The sequence below is a fragment of the Manis javanica genome, chromosome 13 (genome assembly GCF_040802235.1).
Source record: "Manis javanica isolate MJ-LG chromosome 13, MJ_LKY, whole genome shotgun sequence".
NCBI lineage: Eukaryota > Metazoa > Chordata > Mammalia > Pholidota > Manidae > Manis > Manis javanica.
Window position 1 is genome coordinate 68,585,720 of NC_133168.1, and position 19,827 is coordinate 68,605,546.

General features: G+C 38.8%; 1 protein-coding gene across 2 annotated transcripts in view; it reads right to left on the minus strand.

Moving 5' to 3' along the window:
- Positions 1 to 19,827, minus strand: part of RGS17 (regulator of G protein signaling 17) — an 86,210-nt gene that overhangs the window by 20,036 nt on the left and 46,347 nt on the right. The window contains exon 2 of one of the 2 annotated variants that reach the window (XM_037023346.2): positions 12,516 to 12,659. In XM_037023346.2, the coding sequence (XP_036879241.1) occupies positions 12,516 to 12,634 (119 nt within the window). In that variant the 5' untranslated portion in view covers positions 12,635 to 12,659. The remainder of the gene's footprint in view (positions 1 to 12,515; positions 12,660 to 19,827) is intronic. The other variant, XM_037023351.2, reaches the window with a different exon arrangement.

Sequence of the window (19,827 nt, forward strand, 5' to 3'; positions counted from 1 at the left end):
GGATATACCCTGGCTCCATCCAATTCATTTGATTTAAGAATACTTTAATCTTAAAAAAGAAAGGCATAATTCTATTAACATTGTACTTATCCTTTTCAGTATTAAGTTGTTTTGAATGCTAATGTCTCTTGCTGGGGTAATATGGAACTGAATTACATTATACATTCTTAGAATGAATTAATTGGAAAAAACTTTTAACGACCAACAGGCAAGAAATATTTGTTATTTAAAGTGTTTTAAAAGAACCATTGTGAGAGTAGATTCTCCAACTTATTTCAGTTCCAGTTTGGGTTATATATAAACATTAGTTTCTTCTGATGCATGGAAATGGAAGACAAATCTCATGTTCTCATACTCTCTCTTTGCTACCAATTTTGCACTATACAGCCTTCATTTAAAAAGATGGGTCTCACAAAGCAATATACAGATTTGATGCAATCCCTATCAAATTACCAGCAACATTCTTCAATGAACTGGAACAAATAATTCAAAAATTCATACGGAAACACCAAAGACCCCGAAGAGCCAAAGCAATCCTGAGAAAGAAGAATAAAGTAGGGGGGATCTCACTCCCCAACTTCAAGCTCTACTAAAAAGCCATAGTAATCAAGACAATTTGGTACTGGCACAAGAACAGAGCCACAGACCAGTGGAACAGATGAGAGACTCCAGATATTAACCCAAACATATATGGTCAATTAATATTTGATAAAGGAGCCATGGACATACAATGGCGAAATGACAGTCTCTTCAACAGATGGTGCTGGCAAAACTGGACAGCTACATGTAGGAGAATGAAACTGGACCACTGTCTAACCCCATACACAAAAGTAAATTCAAAATGGATCAAAGACCTGAATGTAAGTCATGAAACCATAAAACTCTTAGAAAAAAACATAGGCAAAAACCTCTTAGACATAAACATGAGTGACCTCTTCTTGAACATATCTCCCCGGGCAAGGAAAACAACAGCAAAAATGAACAAGTGGAACTATATCAAGCTGAAAAGCTTCTGTACAGCAAAAGACACCATCAATAGAACAAAAAGGTACCCTACAGTATGGGAGAATATATTTGTAAATGACAGATCCGATAAAGGCTTGACATTCAAAATATATAAAGAGCTCACACGCCTCAACAAACGAAAAACAAATAATCCAATTAAAAAATGGGCAGAGGAACTGAACAGACAGTTCTCCAAAAAAGAAATACAGATGGCCAACAGACACATGAAAAGATGCTCCACATTGCTAATTATCAGAGAAATGCAAATTAAAACCACAATGAGGTATCACCTCACACCAGTAAGGATGGCTACCATCCAAAAGACAAACAACAACAAATGTTGGTGAGGTTGTGGAGAAAGGGGAACCCTCCTACACTGCTGGTGGGAACGTAAATTAGTTCAACCATTGTGGAAAGCAGTATGGAGGTTCATCAAAACACTCAAAATAGACTTACCATTTGACCCAGGAATTCCACTCCTAGGAATTTACCCTAAGAATGCAGCACTCAAGTTTGAAAAAGACAGATGCACCCCTATGTTTATTGCAGCACTATTTACAATAGCCAAGAATTGGAAGCAACCTAAGTGTCCATCAGTAGATGAATGGATAAAGAAGATGTGGTACATATACACAATGGAATATTATTCAGCCATAAGAAGAAAACAAATCCTACCATTTGTAACAACATGGATGGAGCCAGAGGGTATTATGCTCAGTGAAATAAGCCAAGCGAAGAAAGAGAAATACCAAATGATTTCACTCATCTGTGGAGTATAAGAACAAAGGAAAAACCAAAGGAACAAAACAGCAGCAGAATCACAGAACCCAAGAATCGACTAACAGGTACCAAAGGGAAAGGGACTGGGGAGGATGGGTGGGTAGGGAGGGATAAGGGGTGGGAGAGAAGAAAGGGGGTATTAAGATTAGCATGCATAATGGGGGGGGGAGAAAGGGGAGGGCTGTACAACACAGAGAAGACAAGTAGTGATTATACAACATTTTGCTATGCTGATGGACAGTGACTGTTTGGCTACTCAGAAAGTGAATTAAGATAGGATATGAAGAAGAACTTCCAACATCAACATTCTCTGGAAGAGTCATTCCAGAAGATGATCATCAAAAAACTTCAACAAAGATTCTGGTGCTGTTGCAGTTGTAGATGCACTCATCCCACCGGTTCCTGGACTTGCCATTGGAATGAAGAAGGAGATATCTAAGCTGGCCTATGCACACAGTAAAACAACAAATTTGACTGGAACTATACTGTCGGAACTCAAACAAGAATTAGGAGAAGTGCAAGTTGCAGCGCTCCAAAATCTTGCGACTATAGACTATCTACTGTTAAAAGAACATATGGGATATGAACAGTTCCCAGGAATGTGTTGTTTTAATTTGTCTGATTTTTCTCAAAATATTCAAACTCAGTTAGACAATATCCATCATATCATTGATAAGTTTTCACAAATGCCTAGGGTGCCTAACTGGTTTTCTTGGTTTCACTGGGTATGTCTGGTAATTGTAGGTCTGCTTTGGTTATGTAGCTGTATTCCTATTATGTTAATGTGTGCATGCAATTTAATTAGTAATTTAAAACCTATACATGCTTATATATACACTACAAGAAGATATGTCAAAGAAATAATCAATCTTCCCATGTTTTCTTCTGTCTGCTACTTCTATAGCTTCTCTTCTTCCTTCATAATTACAACCCCTAAGTAGAATTCGTGCCTCATATCGAAATTACCGAGTATCATAATTCTTCCAAGTGGTAAAGATACCTCAAGACAAATGCTGGGCATAGAAGCCACAGGGCATAAATATGCAAAAAAGTAAAAAGCTATCCTTTTCAGACAATATTGCTTCTCTCTCACTTGCCAACTTCACATTTCCCTGTATAGCCCCAGAGGATGACTGGTTAGCCAGAGACGGGTAAGATTCCTCAAGGCAGGAACAACCTAAGACAGGCACAGTTGCAGGGGGGCCATCAGGTGAGAAATTGGGGATTGAGAGGTGAAGCTTAGAACCTCACCCCCCTTTTTTGAGAGAAATCTTCTGCATCCGTGGATGTTTTGTTGCCCTTGTCTAGCTTGGATTAATACTTAGTCTATAGGCACACACCTGATCATCTACATTTGTCCTCTTACAGCACTAAACTATGTTTTCTACCTTTATCTTGCATCTACCTACCATTTCAGCATTTTATTAAAAAAAATAATAATAAGGGAGAAATGTGGGATTCACATATAAATCAAGTATAAAAATCAAAAGAATAATCATACTTGACCTGATTGTTTATAGTTCATGATGCGTGATCAAAACCGAAAGTTTCTGTGATGACTGCCCTTGCACTGTTCACCATTTAAGAACTTATTCACTATGTGAGAACTTGTTCACCATGTAAAAACTTGTTCGTTATGCTTCAGAAGATTGGAGACTGCTGAGAATTAGGCTTGGGGTTGATTAATGATTGTGCATTGACTTCCCTATACAGAATTTTGTTGTTAACAACCATATGATCAATAAATATGAGAGATGACCTCTTAAAAAAAAAGGTTTCAAAAATTCCCTTTTACTATTGGTATTGTTTTTATTGCAAACTCCAAGCCACGTATTTTAGGTTCATCAACATTAATTTGATTAAGAATGATAACTGTATTTAACAAGTTATTATGTGGTTAAAATACTGGATCTGCTGGGTAAGCTTATGTTTGGTTAAATAACCATTATTTCTATTTGGAATAAAAAAAGGGTTTCTTTTTTTCCTTTAAAATTAAGAGAATTACAGGACTGAATATTTAGGTGTATTTTATATAATGTCCACCAATCATCAGAATTTTCCTATTTCAGTCCTCAGTTTGATTGAAGTCCTATTTTAAGCTCTCCCTTCAACCCTCTGTAATTTTTCCTGTAAGTCATAATTAAGTTAGTGGATGCTTTTGTGGGAAAGCAAATATCTTGGATGTGAAAAGGCCAATGGATTTTTATTTAGTTAGCAGACACTATTATTAAAATGGCATGTAATCATCCACATCTTTAAACACATCAGTTAAGTTGGAACTCAAGCTTCTGGTTCTGGTTACCTCGTGTCCCTATCATAAAAAGCAGAGTGCAGAAGTTAGAATTCTAACAGTTCGTACTTAGAGAAACATCTGATAGCTGGCAGGATCACCTATCCATCCACCCGTTCATTCATTCCTCCTTGGTATTTTCCAGTGACTGTATCTGAATATGTACGGGATGAGGCAGGAGCATCCTCGAGAACAATTATGACTGAAGGAATTATCCTGATCTTTGGGGAAATTTAACCCACATATGTAATGAACTTCCAACTCTCTGGGAATCCTATGGCTGTGTGTGTATGCTGCAGGAATGCTAAATTACACCTGTGCTGGCTAATGTAAGAGTCAGAGAGAAATGGCCCAAGGGCACAGAATGAAGAAATAGGTTCCCTTACACTTGCTGACATATAAATTAAACATGCTAAACTCACAGTGGTCAAATCCTACCAAGTCAGGTAGTTTCCCTTCAGACTAAGAGTTGTGAGGAGGTGAGAAATAACATCTACTAGTAAAGGATTATTCAGGGGATGCCCTACAGTGTATGAATCCCTAAACTAACTGATTAATATATGTAACTAATCACATCTTAAAGATGAAGAAACTGAGGCTCAGAGAGATTAAGTCATTTGCCAAAGGTTTAACAAAAAGATGTCATGAAACAAGGATGCCACCAGTCTAACTGCAGAACCACTGTTTCTTTCCTACCCTAGGCTGCTTCATGAAAGTAGGCTTTATATGAGGAAGACCTTATTAGAATTTGTGTGTGATCATTAAATATGGCAAGACTACATCTATTTAGAATGAAACACATGGAGTTATTGTTCCATTATTACTTAAGAAATTGGTTGATTAAAAGGGTTCTTTACTTTAAGATAGTCTGTTGCTTTATATAAAATGTAGAAATGGCAGACATTTGCTTCCTACTTAGGAGCAGGGATGCACATTCATATATAGTCTATTGCTATCTGAAACAGGGATATGAATTTTATAGCATCAAAAATTGTATTTATAAAACTCAATTACACAGAATTATAATACAATCAAGTCATATCCAAGAAGTGGATCTCATTGTCTTATCTGACAAAGAACAAGTAACTCCTGAGTGATGTCCTGAAGCAGCTGGTAGATTTCATTAGGTCTACCATACCTAGATTAAGAAAGAAAGTAAGCTGGGCCTAAGAGAAATAATGAAGAATTTTAATGAGAGGGACAAAAACATAGAGTTAATACTTATTTCAGTCAGACAGAGCACAACTGCGACATTTCACAGATAGGGTGGGGTACCAAAAATGTCATAGCTGTCTACTTGTGTATTATTTGTATTGATTTGGAGAAGCTGGAAGCAAGTTGTTTAATATTGTTTAGATACCTAATAAATTTGGCCTGGGTTTTGAAGGGCTGAGGTTCAACTTTTTTACAAGTTGAATAATTTGCTTTCATTAAATCAAGAAAGGAACCCCAGCTTCTTCTGAACTGAATCTTCACCTGGAGAGAACACGGTGTCTCAGAAGCTTGGAAGAGGGACACGCTCATTTTCTCTGTCAGCAGCTTTTCTCTCTCTAAATTCCTCCTCCTGTGCACCTTATGGAGAAACTTGATTCTCAGAGTTCACTGATAACCTCCTAGTAGGCCAGATGACAGACGTTTTATATTCTTATTGCATTGGGCCTCCTGGTCTATTTGCAACATCAGCCATTCCCTACTTTGTGAAATGCTGGGCCGTCCTGGCTTCCATGCCAGCCCAGTGCGGTGTCTCTGTTACCTCTCAGATTCTCTTTGTGTGCCATGTCTGTGTACTTCCACTGCTTTGTTTAAATGTTGGCATTTCCTGAGCTGTTGGTCTTTAGCTCAGTGTGCCCTCACCAGACCATCATTCTCATCTCTGTACACTGAGACTTCCGGATTGTTGTGTCAGATCAAGACTCGCCTTGTGGGCTCTCAGTTCATTTCCACAACTAACTCTCAGGCCCTCAACCTCCTATCCCAGTGGGTTCTCATGTGACGGGATCTCCAGCAGCCCGGCCCCTCCAGCAAGCAGGGTATTGATGTCTCCTCTTTCTCATCTACTGCAAATTCTTGACAGAACACCCTAAGTTTTTCTGGAATCTGTAATTTCTCCAATGCATCTGTATATTGGGCCTCAACATCTCTCGCTGAAGCTGTTACGAAAGCCTCCTAAGTCTTGTCGTTTGTCTTGTCCTTCTACATGTTTTCCATTGCCTCCAGAGGGAAAAACTTAAAACATACAATGGACTCTGTTCTCTTCTTCCTTAATAATCTTTGATCACTTTTCATATCCAAGAAAACTGTACAGTCCTAACTCCTTAACATAGCACCAAAGATATTTTATTACTTGACACTCTCTCTCTAGTCTTGTTTGTCCTTTCAAACTTTATATCCCAGTAATACTAAACAGATCTTAGTGTCCTCTCCCACCCAGAATCCTGCCTCTCTCTACTACTACTACTACTACTACTACTACTATTTCTGCTATATGAATTCTCCTAATTGACACACACACACACACACACACACACACACACACACACACACACACACACACACGGGAGAATGAAGGAAAATGGTGCATAAGAAATCTAGTGATCCTGACAAGCATTACCTGCCATGTAATTATACGAAGGTCTGGGATAACATGCCTGTAAGTTCTTAAAAGAATTTTTCTGACAGAAATTTCTATATTTTATGAAGTAGACTTAAATGAAAAATCCAAATTCCATCATCTATTCAATACCTTAATATTAATTTAACACCTACTATGTGTCAAGTAATATGTTATAAGCCAGAATTTATTTTTGGCTATTTTAAAGCATAAACCTTTAGGACATGTTTATGAAAATGCCTAGTTCCAGTTGGCCAACACGAACTTTCATAAATTCAACTGTAAAATGCTCATAACACAATTTTACTGGCAGTTTTATCCTAAAAAAATCACATGTCAAAGAAAAGGAGAATCGCTGGAGTGAAAAACCAGTGAGGTAGGGAGTCAGACCAGCCCTTATGTTCAGCTGCCTTGTTCAGGGCGGAGGGAGGCACGGCCACAGGCATGGACAGCCCTGGCCCATGGCCAGAGCCGTTCTGGCACTGCCACATCCTGGCCCGCCCAGACACGCGGGGCCCTCACCACATCATCACACACAGGGGTCTGCTGAGATCTGAGAGATCCTCCCTGCGGCAGACTCTGAAATAACGGGGAGCCAGCAGCTCTGTCTAGGCCGACAGACGCCACTCAGGACTCCCAGAGCCCTGGGCCCCTGCATGGCCCACCCTCTACCTGCACTCTCCTTTCTCCAATCACCCAAGGAGTCTAGGCTTCCTCCCCAGAGGGGGGCTCCTCTCCCTCTGCCTTTGAGGACACTCTCTTCCTTCCTCAGAACTCCACCTGCATGTCAGACACGCTGTCCTGCACCTCAGCCTTCTGCAGCCGAATTCCCCCAGGTCTCTGGAGGCACCGCCTCTCTCAGAAGTGGCTCCTCATGCTCACACAGGCCAAGGTGGGGTCGGCATTCCTCTTCTGCAGCCTCTGAGGCTTCTGGCGTCAGACTGTGTGCTTCTCTGCCTCCTCACTCCCTCTGCGATTCTGTGATTCCTCTTCAGGCTCCTCACACTGCAGATCCTTAGCCTCGGCCTCAAGGGAGTCAGGCCACAGGGGTCCCCACCAGGGACCGAGCAGGGCACCTCCTTGGTCCCTCACTGAGCTAGCTTTCACTGGCTGGGAGCTGCCTTGCTTTCTAACTGGGTTCTTGCCTTCTTCTAGCCTGAAATAATTTCATCTTCTCTCTCCAGCTCTTTTCTGGTTCATTCTTTCTACACTTGTGAAGAAAACTGGGCATAATATTTTCATCTGTTATTTTGTTTTCTTTACATCCATCTTTCCATTGATGGTCTAAAAACTGCAATGTAACAATCAGAAAAGCATGAACCTACAGTTAACTCAGAGCAAAAAGAGTATTAATGGTATGCCTTCCCTGGAAAGGGGTCAAGGAGTTCTAATTCTTGCACTCTGATCACATGCAATACAGGGCTACCTAAGTGGGCAGAAGCAACTTGAATATTCTAGAGGGTGACCCAGGGGGGGGCAACACCAAATACTGATACCTAAATTCCACTGCTTACTGAGAATCTGTTCCCTGTAGAGGCGGAGGAATCTGGTGAAAGCTGATGAACTACTACAGTACTAGGCAATAACAGGCATTCAATAAATTGTAAATAAGTAACAAATGCTTGACATATAGAAGGTCCATAGTCCTAATGTCCATGGTTTGGTTTTGTGTGCATGGCCTGGAAACCTGGGTTCATTTTGGTAGATGCCTTTTGATCGTGTGAGTTTAAAATTCATGTGAGTTATAGAAACTACAGAGCAAATCTACCAATGCCATGGTGGGATGGGGTTTCAACACTGTAGAATTCTTTGTAAGTGATACAATGATCTGGTTACAAGCAATTGGGGAGTCTGTGCAGAAAACTTATGCCCCCATGTGAGATGAATCAGGTCTCCAAGGGCAACAGGTATTGAAAAACTATTTATTCAGTGGTGCCTCAGATGAAATGATTCACCTTGCATGTGTGAGCAGATTTATTTCCAGGGGATGATTTCTTTACCATGGAGCATGTTTTTCCTTTTAAAAAATGTTCTTTGACTTTTAAAGCATGTATCTTTGTATTTCCATTGGCAGAGAGCTGAAGTGTGGCAGCGTCAGAAGATAAAATAGAATATTATTTTTACACTGTTTTGATTTATAGAGGCTGTGGTACTCATTAAAAATTGAGAGCGGGGGGTGGGCAACCCAAAGTATAATTTATGAAGTGCTTAACGTTTGCTTAGTCAGATCTCTCTCATTGTCTGGGAACTCCAGGAACTTATGTGTCCAAAGGGGAGAGAATTTTATTTTTCCCAGAGCTACTTAATTTACTGAACTCAGTCTGGGACCAGTTTCTCCCAGGAAGAAGTATGAATATTCGATGTAGTGGGCCCCATCTTGTAGGCAACACACAGTAGTGCATGAGATTGTGAATTCGATTTTAAAAGTTGTATTTGGTAGAATTCCTGAAGCAAGAAGCTTTGGGAATGGCTTGTATCAAATCTGGAAATGAAAAGTTTGGAGGTGTCATGTTAAAGCAGGCAAAACAATGGACTGGATATTAAGAGATTCTCATTTTAGCCCCACTTTGATCATGAATGAGCTTAGTGACAGGAGGCAAGCCCTCAGTTTCCTTGTCTGTAAAATCAGACACAGCATTTCTCAAGCATTGGTTTTTTTAGAGAGGGTATTTTTTTCTTTCAAACAAATGCTTAAGCCTAAGCCTAATATGCAGAATAGCTGAAGACAGAACCATTCCCTTGGAAACTGCAAGTGGGGAGCCTGGGGCTGTGGCCAGCAGTACTCCTGCCCCAGCCCCCACCATATCCCCAGAACCATGCCCTGACCACAGAGCAGCACTGCAAGTCGATGCAACATTTGAGAGAGATGATAAATGAAGTCTCTTGAGTTCCAGTTGTTTATGACTCAACATGGAAATCTGTCTTGCTTAATTGAACACCACCAGGAGCAAAGAGGAATTAAAACAAGGATGGATTAACACCTAAAGACTTGAAAAAAACTGGGTTATTTTAATACAATGTCTGATGTTAGGATAGGGTTTGTGCAACATTTTGGAAATCAGCTTTAAGCTCGAATAAATTTTGGAAGCATGACTTTTCTATCTGCTTTCTGAGGCACCTCGCTTTTGTGAGCACATAACAGTCTCTCGTTTACATGTGTCATCACTTGTGTTAGTGTCTGAATGACCTCACTGATTCATAGTTTTGTGAGGTAACCCCATCTTTCAAAGGTTTCTTTCTCATAAAGAAGGAAGAGAGTTAACTCCCCAAGGAGGCAGGTCATTCTGTTTGAACTCAGAGTTAGAGGAACATTAGGTTTTGACAGTGGCAACCTTGAACCTCTAGCCAAGTGATCTTGACAAAACTGATCTTCCCTCCTGGTCAGAAACAGCTGGGTCCCACGTATAGAAGGAGGATGTGCAAATGTATAGACTGTTCATTTTATGGTCAAGACTCAGACATCACTGACTCATTAACAATGGTTCCATGTCCTAAATCACAGTCCTTTGCTTTCTCTTCTTGAAGTGGAGGACTAGGGGAAGAAAAGGGAGATAGAGAGAGATGGGTTTGGGGACAGAGAACAGATGAGCTTATAAGTCACTGTGAAGAAAGTCAAACTCCAGATTTTTTAAGGTAACTGTGGAAATAGTCAGTAGTTGTGTACTTACTCTCTGTACCATCCCTCAAAATAAATTCTAGTGGTAATTTTAGAGAGATAGGAATAAACTTTAAAATGGGAGAGGAGCTGACAATGAAATAGGAATGAAAAATGCAAATTGGGGGAAATTCTATATTGTTTATAAACCCCATAACTTGTGAGGTTGGAGTGAGGTACTTATCTTTACGTCTAGATATAGAAACTTATGTTTCTAGCACTCTATTTCCTTAAAAGGAGGTAAAATCAGCTACTTGACAACTGCTCCTATTTACGAATGACAGTTACTTCATATTTTGACTTCTAACTTTGTTTTTGTCCCTAAATTACATTTTGTAGTGTTTCTTTTTGTTCTGCTCTTTTGACCTAGCCTGGAAAATTTGAAGAACACTCCTTTCTGTTTTTTTTTTCCTAATAAGCCTTTTACAAGTTTTTTTTCTTAAACCCAAAGTACAAAAATAATGATATTTTAAAAATGCGTGTGTAAAGGGCATTTTCATTTGCAATTAAATAATAGTCACAATTTGAAAATCTATAGTTCAAGACAATTTAACTTGTTTTTTTAAATTAAGTTGTTTACATTAGAAATTACCTACCATTTATCACATACAGAAGATCTGTAAATTTATAGACTGTGCATTTTATAGCCTAGACTCAGGCCTCCATAACTCATTGTTAACAAACACAGTTCTTGACAACGATACTCAATTCTAGAACGAATGGAGCACTTATCCAATGCACCACATGTTTGGGGTCCAACTATGCTTCACTCTAGACGTGTGCAGAGTTAACGCAGCTTCCAAAAGCTGTTTTATTCTTGATCCTTGGCTTGTGTTCTGTGACAGTCTGATGCTTGAGCTCATGTTGAATGTTTTTAATGTGCACTTTTATTGTACTTAATGTGCACTTTAAGAATCAATAAAAGCAATTCTCCTTAAATAAGTTTAGTAGTAAATGAATTAAGCACAACAAAACTTCAGTACTCTATCTGGCATAATTTATATTTTAATCCTGAAGCAATTCAGAAATAAGTTTTGGCAGTAAATAAAATCAGATACTGATTACTGGAACAAGTGAGAAACAGAAATGTGCTCCTCCGCACTGTGTGTAACAATATATTTGTGAAGTCGTATATGGAATTTAGAATAAAATAGCTTTCCTTTCTAAGAGAATTTCTTGCACCATATTCACAAGCTGATCTTCTTAAAAAATATACATTATTTCAAGCCAGATCCTCTTTAAATAAAGAGATTTTATTTTCCCAATATAAAATATTCCATAGCCTGGTGAGCTAACTCTCACTAAATGCACCCTATATGTCAGGCATTGTTTCCAGCTCATACGTGTTTTATTTCATTCAATGTTTAAACAACCTTATGAGGCAGGGGTTCATATTACTGTCATTTGACAGATAAGAAATCTGAGGACAGTATGTAACTTGCTGAAAGTCAAACAGATAGTGACAGATGAGGACAAGAATTGAACGCAGGCAGTCTGACTTCAGAACCATCATATCAAGTCATTACACTGCACTTCATAGGTTAAGACAAGAGCTAGATGATCTCTTTATGACTGATACAGAAAAAAAATTCAACAGTTTTACTGAAATATCCCCCTCCTTTAGAACTCTAGTTCCTCCATCTGAAATAGTTAAGGCTTAAAAATGAAAGAAAAGGAATCATATATGATTTTCCCTAACAAAGAATTATCATCTGGGAAGCAGTTTTGGTATTTATACAAATACTTCAAACCTTCCAAATTACTACAATGTGCAGTGGTTTTCTGGAAATGAAGTTTTCAAGAGGGGTCAGAACTTGTTCAACACAAGGCTAAATACCTTTTATTTTCTATTTTGGCCACAGTAAGAGGACATTATGCCACCATTTCATCATAACCTTGATCATACACAGGTGATGTCCTCACCCAGCCCAGGTGTGTGCACAGGTGAAGCCCTCACCAGCCCAGGTGAAGCCCTCACCAGCCCAGGTGTGTCACAGGTGATGCCTTCACCCAGCCCAGGTGTTTCACAGGTGACGCCCTCACCAGCCCAGGTGTGTACACAGGTGATGCCCTCACCCAGCCCAGGTGTGTGTACAGGTGACACCCTCATCCAGCCCTGGTGTGCACAGGTAGTGCCCTCATCAGCCCAGGTGTGCACAAGTAGTCTCACGTACCAGGAGCAGCTGCAACAGCAGCACCAGCAGAAGCAGCAGGTGTTGTTGGGCCGCTGCTGTCCAGGCGCCTGGGCCACGGCAGGTGCCCCCTCACTTTGCAGCTGCTGTCGTTTCCGCATCTCAGCTCCTGGGGGCCCAGCTGTTCTGAGAGAAGAGAGAGGAAGTATGTAAAGTAGGAGAGAATTACAGTGAGGATGAGTGCCTATGCTGAAGGAGGCGTAATTTAAAACTTATGTAGGGGCAATAACTGAAGAAAAGGTAAAAATGAGTAAGCTTCAGTAGTCACTAAATGTTTTAGACGAATAACTTAATAACTCTGGGGACAACCTTTTATTACCTGTTGCATTAAATTATAGTAATAATCTTGCCACATAGTCAAAACCAGTTGGTAAGGTGAATATGATAAGGTCTGAAAAATTAATTCCAACTTCCTTCTTTACTCAGGAATGATTTCATCAGCTTGCCCTTGTGTACAGCTTTAAATGACGACAGCGGTGCGGGGAACTGGCTTCTCCACTGATGTTTGCAGTAAGGTTAATTGAGCTTTACAAATCAGTGCTGCGTTGCTGGTTTCTAACTATATAACACTGTGAGGAAGATCGAGTTTGTTTTTGGTGTTCTCTCACCTTGTTTGAAAACACTTCATCTCCTTTCTGGCACTTCTGACTCACCTCCAGGGGCCTAATCGTGGTAACATTGGCAAAATGCCTTCTTCTCAGCAAGGTGTCCATGCTGTATCACCTCTCTTTCTCCCACCACTCAAAATTTATTTTCATTTAGTAGAGAATTGTGGAAAGATAAAAAGTCATCAAAATCAGGGAAATTACTTTGGTGGAATGTATATATTATGGCAGATGAGAGAAATATTGGGGTATGGGATACCCTACCTGTGACCTTATAAATCAAGTCAAATGAGTTGCCATCTATTTATAAGACCAATTCTGATCTAGGACTTTGTTGAGGTTAAAAAATGAAGGTTTTTTTAGTAGAATAATATCATATGTAGCATGGCCTCTTAGAAAAAGGAAGAAATTCTACTGAATGATGGTTTTTACAAGTATATAATGCATGTACATCATATGTAGATATTGTCATATGTGTAACACAGCAATACTTTTTACAAATATAATATACTTTGGATTACTTTGGTACTGTGAGCACAATCATGTTTTCAAAGTTATATTTTTAAGGACTGATATTTTTAAGTTGGAGAATAAAATATGTAGTAAAAATTTTTTCCTGTGTTCATATAAAGGATGTAGCTTAAAAAATTTCATACTCTTGCTACTATAGTCTTGTAGCATTTCCAATTATGAAGTTGTTAGGTATATAATCATCTCAACGAATATCAGGTGGTTTTAAGGCCCTAGAATACAATGGTCTGTGAGCATCACTGATCCAGGAGTCATTGCCTAAATATTTTAGTGTGCTTGATCTTGATTTTTATTTTTTAATTTCCAAATTGCAAGTGTTCCCTGTATGGAGCAAATTCTTTATAAAAATGTTTATTGTAAAGTAATATATTTTGTCTACAATGGAATTATCCACTTTCTAATTGGGATTTTACATCAGGATTTTTAGTCATTCTGAAAAATTTTTATTAAATAGAAATATTTATTGAGTGCCTACTGTATGCATGAATTACTCGAGTTATATTTTGAATGACAGCATGTTGTAAGAAAAAAGGTGCACTAAATGACATTAGATCATAAAAGATATTTTCAGTTCTGAATATAATGATAAATACTTTTAAAAAATACTGCAGTCTTGAAAACAAGACAAACATCTCTTTAGACCAAAAACAGACTAAAAAATCACAATGGTTGCTAGATGGCTAAAATCACAGTCATTTGTAATTCAAGAATGGAAACAAAAAGGTGCAAGGGTCCCATACTCTAGGGATACTGCACTCGGAGCAGTGGGAGACTAGATTCCAGGTTTCCTGCATAAAATCAGGGGCCAGAGTCCCACAACACATAAAGAGATGCTGAAAGAACTACCTGTACCCTTCAGTGGTACCTAGCTGAGAAGAGACAGGTTCAGGAGAAGTCATCTAGACCCGACCTAGGCCAAGCCACCCACAGGTTCAGTGACTGGTCAATCCAAAATTGTTACTGGATAGGAGGAAATCCAGAAATGCTGATGGAAGAGCTATTTTGGGATTGAGGGTCTTGAGGGACTAGTGGGAACAGGTGAAAAAAATTACATTGCAGAGCATATAAGTGAGAGTGAGAAATACACCTCTCATTCAATGTGTTGCCTGAAAGCAAAAAGTCCAAATAACACTAAAAAACAGACAGCCAACCCAACAATCAGGAGATAAATACAGTCCTGATCAAATGCAAAAAATCACCAAAAATCAGTTTATAAGCATATTGTAAGATAAAAATATATGGAAAAAAGATGTTCCCTATCATAGAGAGAAAGAAATAATAAAAACAAATAGGCAAACATGGAACAAGAATAGACAGAATGAACAACAGAAATGTGAAACACATAGACATTAAAGTGATTCAGATGGAATAATCTCTTCCCTAAGCAACCCCAAGGAGAATGACTGATGGTGCCAAGGAATGTACTCAGAATTCAGCAAAAAGAGATAAAAAGATGAAACATTCAAGGAGTATTAAATGAAGATAGCAGTAACATTGAGAGGCTCCAATATGTGTCCAAGAAAATCTTACCATGAAGAGAGAGTTAACAGATATTCAGAAAAGTTGACTGAGAATTTTCCAGAAGAGAAAGAAAACAAAACAGTACAAACCTTCACATTCAAAGAGCACATCACATGCTGAGCAAGATCAATAAAATAAAAATTACAGTAAATCCACACTTATGCACAATATAATAAAACCATAGAGCTCCAAATAAGGGAAAAAGCTGAATTACCCACAGAGGAGTTACATGTACTGATGTAGATTTTTCCTGAGCAGTTAGATACTAGAAGACAATGTACAAGAGAGTATTGTTTTCCAAGTGCTGAGGGAGAAAAACTATCACCCTATATATTTAGCTAAACAAAAATTCAAGAGTGAAGATTATTTCTGATATAAAAACAAAGCTTATTATTCAAATCCTTGGTGTAATTTACTTCAGTCAGAACAAAAGAAAATCAGGGAGAAGGAGTGGAATATAAGAAGCAAGATGTACATATACACAATAGAATATTACTCAGCCATAAAAAAAGAATGAAATCTTGCCATTTGCAACAACATGGATGGACCTGAGAGTATTATGCTAAGTGAAATTAGTTGGAGAAAGACAAATATCATATAACTGCATTTATATGTGAATTCTAAGAACAAAACAAACTAAGAAACAAACAAAACTGAAATAGACTCATATACACAGAGAACAGCCTAGTTGGCTGTCATAGGGGAGGGGTGGGGAGATGGGTGAAATAGGTGGAGGGGAAAATAAAATGAGTGTGAATGTTTGATATCTTGGTCTGAGGGATGGTAACATGAGCGTATACACATGTCAAGATTGATCAAGCTGTACACTAAGAAAAAAAAGAAAGTACTGAAATTGGTAAAACATGATGCTGAACTTAATTAATGACTAGCTAAATAAAACCCCATGTTTCTCTGCTTAGAACTAGTCTAGAAATAAACTTAAGACTACATAAATTAGTAAAATGCAAGGGTTACCTTACTCCTCCACTGACACTATTTTTATAAGCATCACAACATCACCCTGTTTTAATCTAAGAGTTATTTTACAACAGTCTTGGCCTGTCAGCAGCATTTGCACAGCGATCACTCCATCCTCTCTGAAACACTTTCTCTTCATGCCTCCCCGGGCATGACACCCCCCTGTTGGCTTTCTATCTCACTAGCTATGTCTTATCTTCTCACACTCTATTTTGTTGTTTCCTTTTCACCTCCAAATTTTCAATGGCCACAATACCCTCTCCTTAGAATTCTCAATCATTTCTTTGATGACTCACTGAGACCTCTACTGAACCTACCTGTTTTCTGTTGAGAATTCTCAAGGTACACATCCAATAGAGGTGACTTTCCTAAATTCACGACTCATTTATCCCACTACCTACTTGACATTGCCAATGCGCATCTCAAACATAACACATTCTCATCTGACCCTCTTATTCCCACCCCCAAAACCTGTTTTTCCCAGTTCTCCCACTTTCAGTAAATGAAAAGCTTCATCTTTCCAAGTGCTCAGACCAAGAACATTTTGGAGTCACCCTCCACTTCTCTACTTCAATCAGATCCCATTTCAGCAGATCAGCAAATGTGAGACCTCTTAACTGGTCTCTTCTTCTGTTTCTACCACTTTCCACCTGGTCCCCTTCCTATTCTGTTCATTCTATTCTTAGCACAACAGCCTCAGTTGAGTCTTTTAGAATGTAAGTAGATGATTTCAGAAAAGATTCTTCCACCCACATCCACTCAAAATCTTCCAGCAGCTTCCTATTTTACACAGGGTAACAGCCAATGTTCTTGCAGGCTAGTCCTTTATTGCTTGTCTGAATGCACCTTCTTTTCTCTCCCCCTCACTCTTCCTTCTGGGAAAAAAAAAGTTTCTACTCACTGATTTCACTTGGATTTGTCCCTATACCATTTGGAGCAGGCTGCCTCTCCATTTTGCTGACTGATCTGTATGTATCTCTGAATACCAGAAGTTCATCATCTCAACTGTGTTTGGGGTCTAAATTTCTCCTGGGCTGCCTGGCATACAACCATATATAAGAAAAAAAGTTTATCATGTTTTGCTACCTAGGTGAATTACCCCACGAATTAGACACGCATAGCTGGGGGAAGAAAAACTATCAAGAGACCTACTTAGTGACAGTGCTGAGGAAGTGCCTTCCTCAATCTGTCTGTGGGTGAGTAAGCATGAATAGCAGCATGCCCTTGGGTACTGGGTGATCACATCCTGGAACCCTTACTCTCATCAGCTTCCTGTGTGCCACTGTAAACAGCGGGTGCTGAAGGTAATTTGCTGGGATTTATTTGTAAATACAGAAGGGAACATCTGTATATGTGTTATATTTTCCTTTCTAGAGTTCACTGATTCTGGTTTTAAGCAAAACACATTCTCAATGTCACAAAGAAAAAAAGAGAAATAAGTTTCACAAAATGATGCATAACTGAGGACTGAAACTCTCAAACACTTTTGAATATGTGGAGGCCAATTATTTTCTTCCTCTCTATAGACTGTCAAGAAACCATTTAATTTCTCAGCACAGAGGAGAATGATGCAGGGGAAATCTGTTTCACCTTTGCAAAGAAGTACATATCTGTGCACAAAACTGACTTCAGATTTTTTTGAGCTGTGCGGCCCTGGAACGGCCTGCGACCAGGGGGAGAGCCAGGCTGGGAGCAAGCGCCATGGCATTCCACACTGCTTCTCCCACCCTGGCCACCTTTGGAAACATTTCACTGAGTTCTTATAGTGAGGTGCTGGGAAAGCTGTTATGGGATAAAGATTAATTGTTCAGCATCATTGTTTTCCCTTCAAAGCTTATTAACAAGGAAAATCTGTAAATCTGAGGTAATGCTCAGAGAGGGCTTTCCCTCCATTGTGCATTACTTGTGTCTTCCGAGAAATGAGGAGAAATTCTGATGGCATTTCCAGTTGTATACATTTTCACTCTATGTTGCTTCTTCTCCTTTTCCAGGATCAGGTGCAATGATCACAACCATCCTTACTTGGCAAAGGCAAAAATCAACAAGTGGGATCATACCCAACTAAAAAGGTCTGCGCAGCACTAGAAACCAACAAAATGAAAAGGCAACATACAGAACGGGAGAACATATTTTGCAAGCCATATTATCTGATAAGGGGTTAATTTCATATATATATATATATATATATATATATATATATATATAGAACTCATACAACTAAATAACAAAAAAACAACAATCCAATCAAAAAATGGGCAAAGGAACCACACTGATATTTTTCCAAAAAAGACATTCAAATAGCCACAGGCACATGAAAAGATGCTCAGCCATCACTAACCATCAGGGACATGCAAATCTTAATCACAGGGAGCTATCACCTCACATCTGGCTATTAACAAAAAGACAAGAAATAGCAAGTATTGTTGAGGATGTAGAGAAGAGAAAACTATTGTGCACTGTTGATGAGAAAGTAAATTGGTTGAGCTACTATGGAAAATACTATGGAGGTTCCTTAAAAAATAAAAAATAGAACTACCATATGATCCAGCAATCTCACATCTGGGTATATGTCCACCAGAAATGAAAACAGCCTATCGAAAAGATTTCCGCACCCCCATGTTCATTGTAGCACAATTCATAACAGCCAAGACATAGAAACAACCTAAGCATCTGCCCCCAGATGAATGAATGGATAAAGATGATATATATATATATAGACAACAGAATAGTATTCAGCCATGAGAAAGACAATAATCCTGCCATTTGTGACAACAATGATGGACTTTGGGGGCATTATGCTAAGTGAGATAAGGCAGACAGAGAAAGATGCTGCATGATAGCATTTATGTATGGAATCTAGAAAAGCCAAACTCCTAGAAACAGAGAGTAGAATGGTGGTTACCAGAGGCTGGAGTGGGGGTGGGAAGTCTTAGGGAACTGATGGTCAAGAGTACAAACTTGTAGTTAGATGATGAGTAAGTTCTGGAGATCTAATGCACAGCATTGTGATTATAGTTAACATCTACAATGTTTTCAGGCTACAGATGTTGAAGATTTCTTCTTAACTGAGAGTTCACTTCAATTCTCACAACGCAGGTTGTAAAGTTTCTGTATCCATTGGATAGAATCTTCTTATCCCATGGATCTATACAAAGGCTTACTCAATGAAGAAAGAAGACTGATGGTTTGGTTTTTTTCATTTTACAACCAACACTGTAATTTTTATCACATGTAAATGAACCAAGTCTCAAGTGACTCATAGTACCCACAATCAACTCCTTATCCAACAATCAAACTTCATTATAATTGCAGCCATCTTGCCATGTTAAGTGAAAGCATTCAATTTTGCCCTATAGTTGTTGATTCAGTGTTTAGCCCCAAAAAGGTATTTGCTAAATAAGCTCAATTTGCAATGCCTTCTTTAGCACTGGGGTGGACAAGGAAGCAATCCACCATGTACAGATATTTATTCCTGGCTGTGATGTATTTTTCCCGCAAAGGAAAACAACTCAGTCCTCAAGTTTAAATTTCTGCTTCAGCTATGCCAGTATCTATCTATGTAACAAAGCAAGCTTCCAATGTCACTTCCTGTCTCATGACATGTTTATCTAAAAAGAGTTGTACCCAAACCAGTTTTTGCTTTTTTGGAGCTGTGTTTT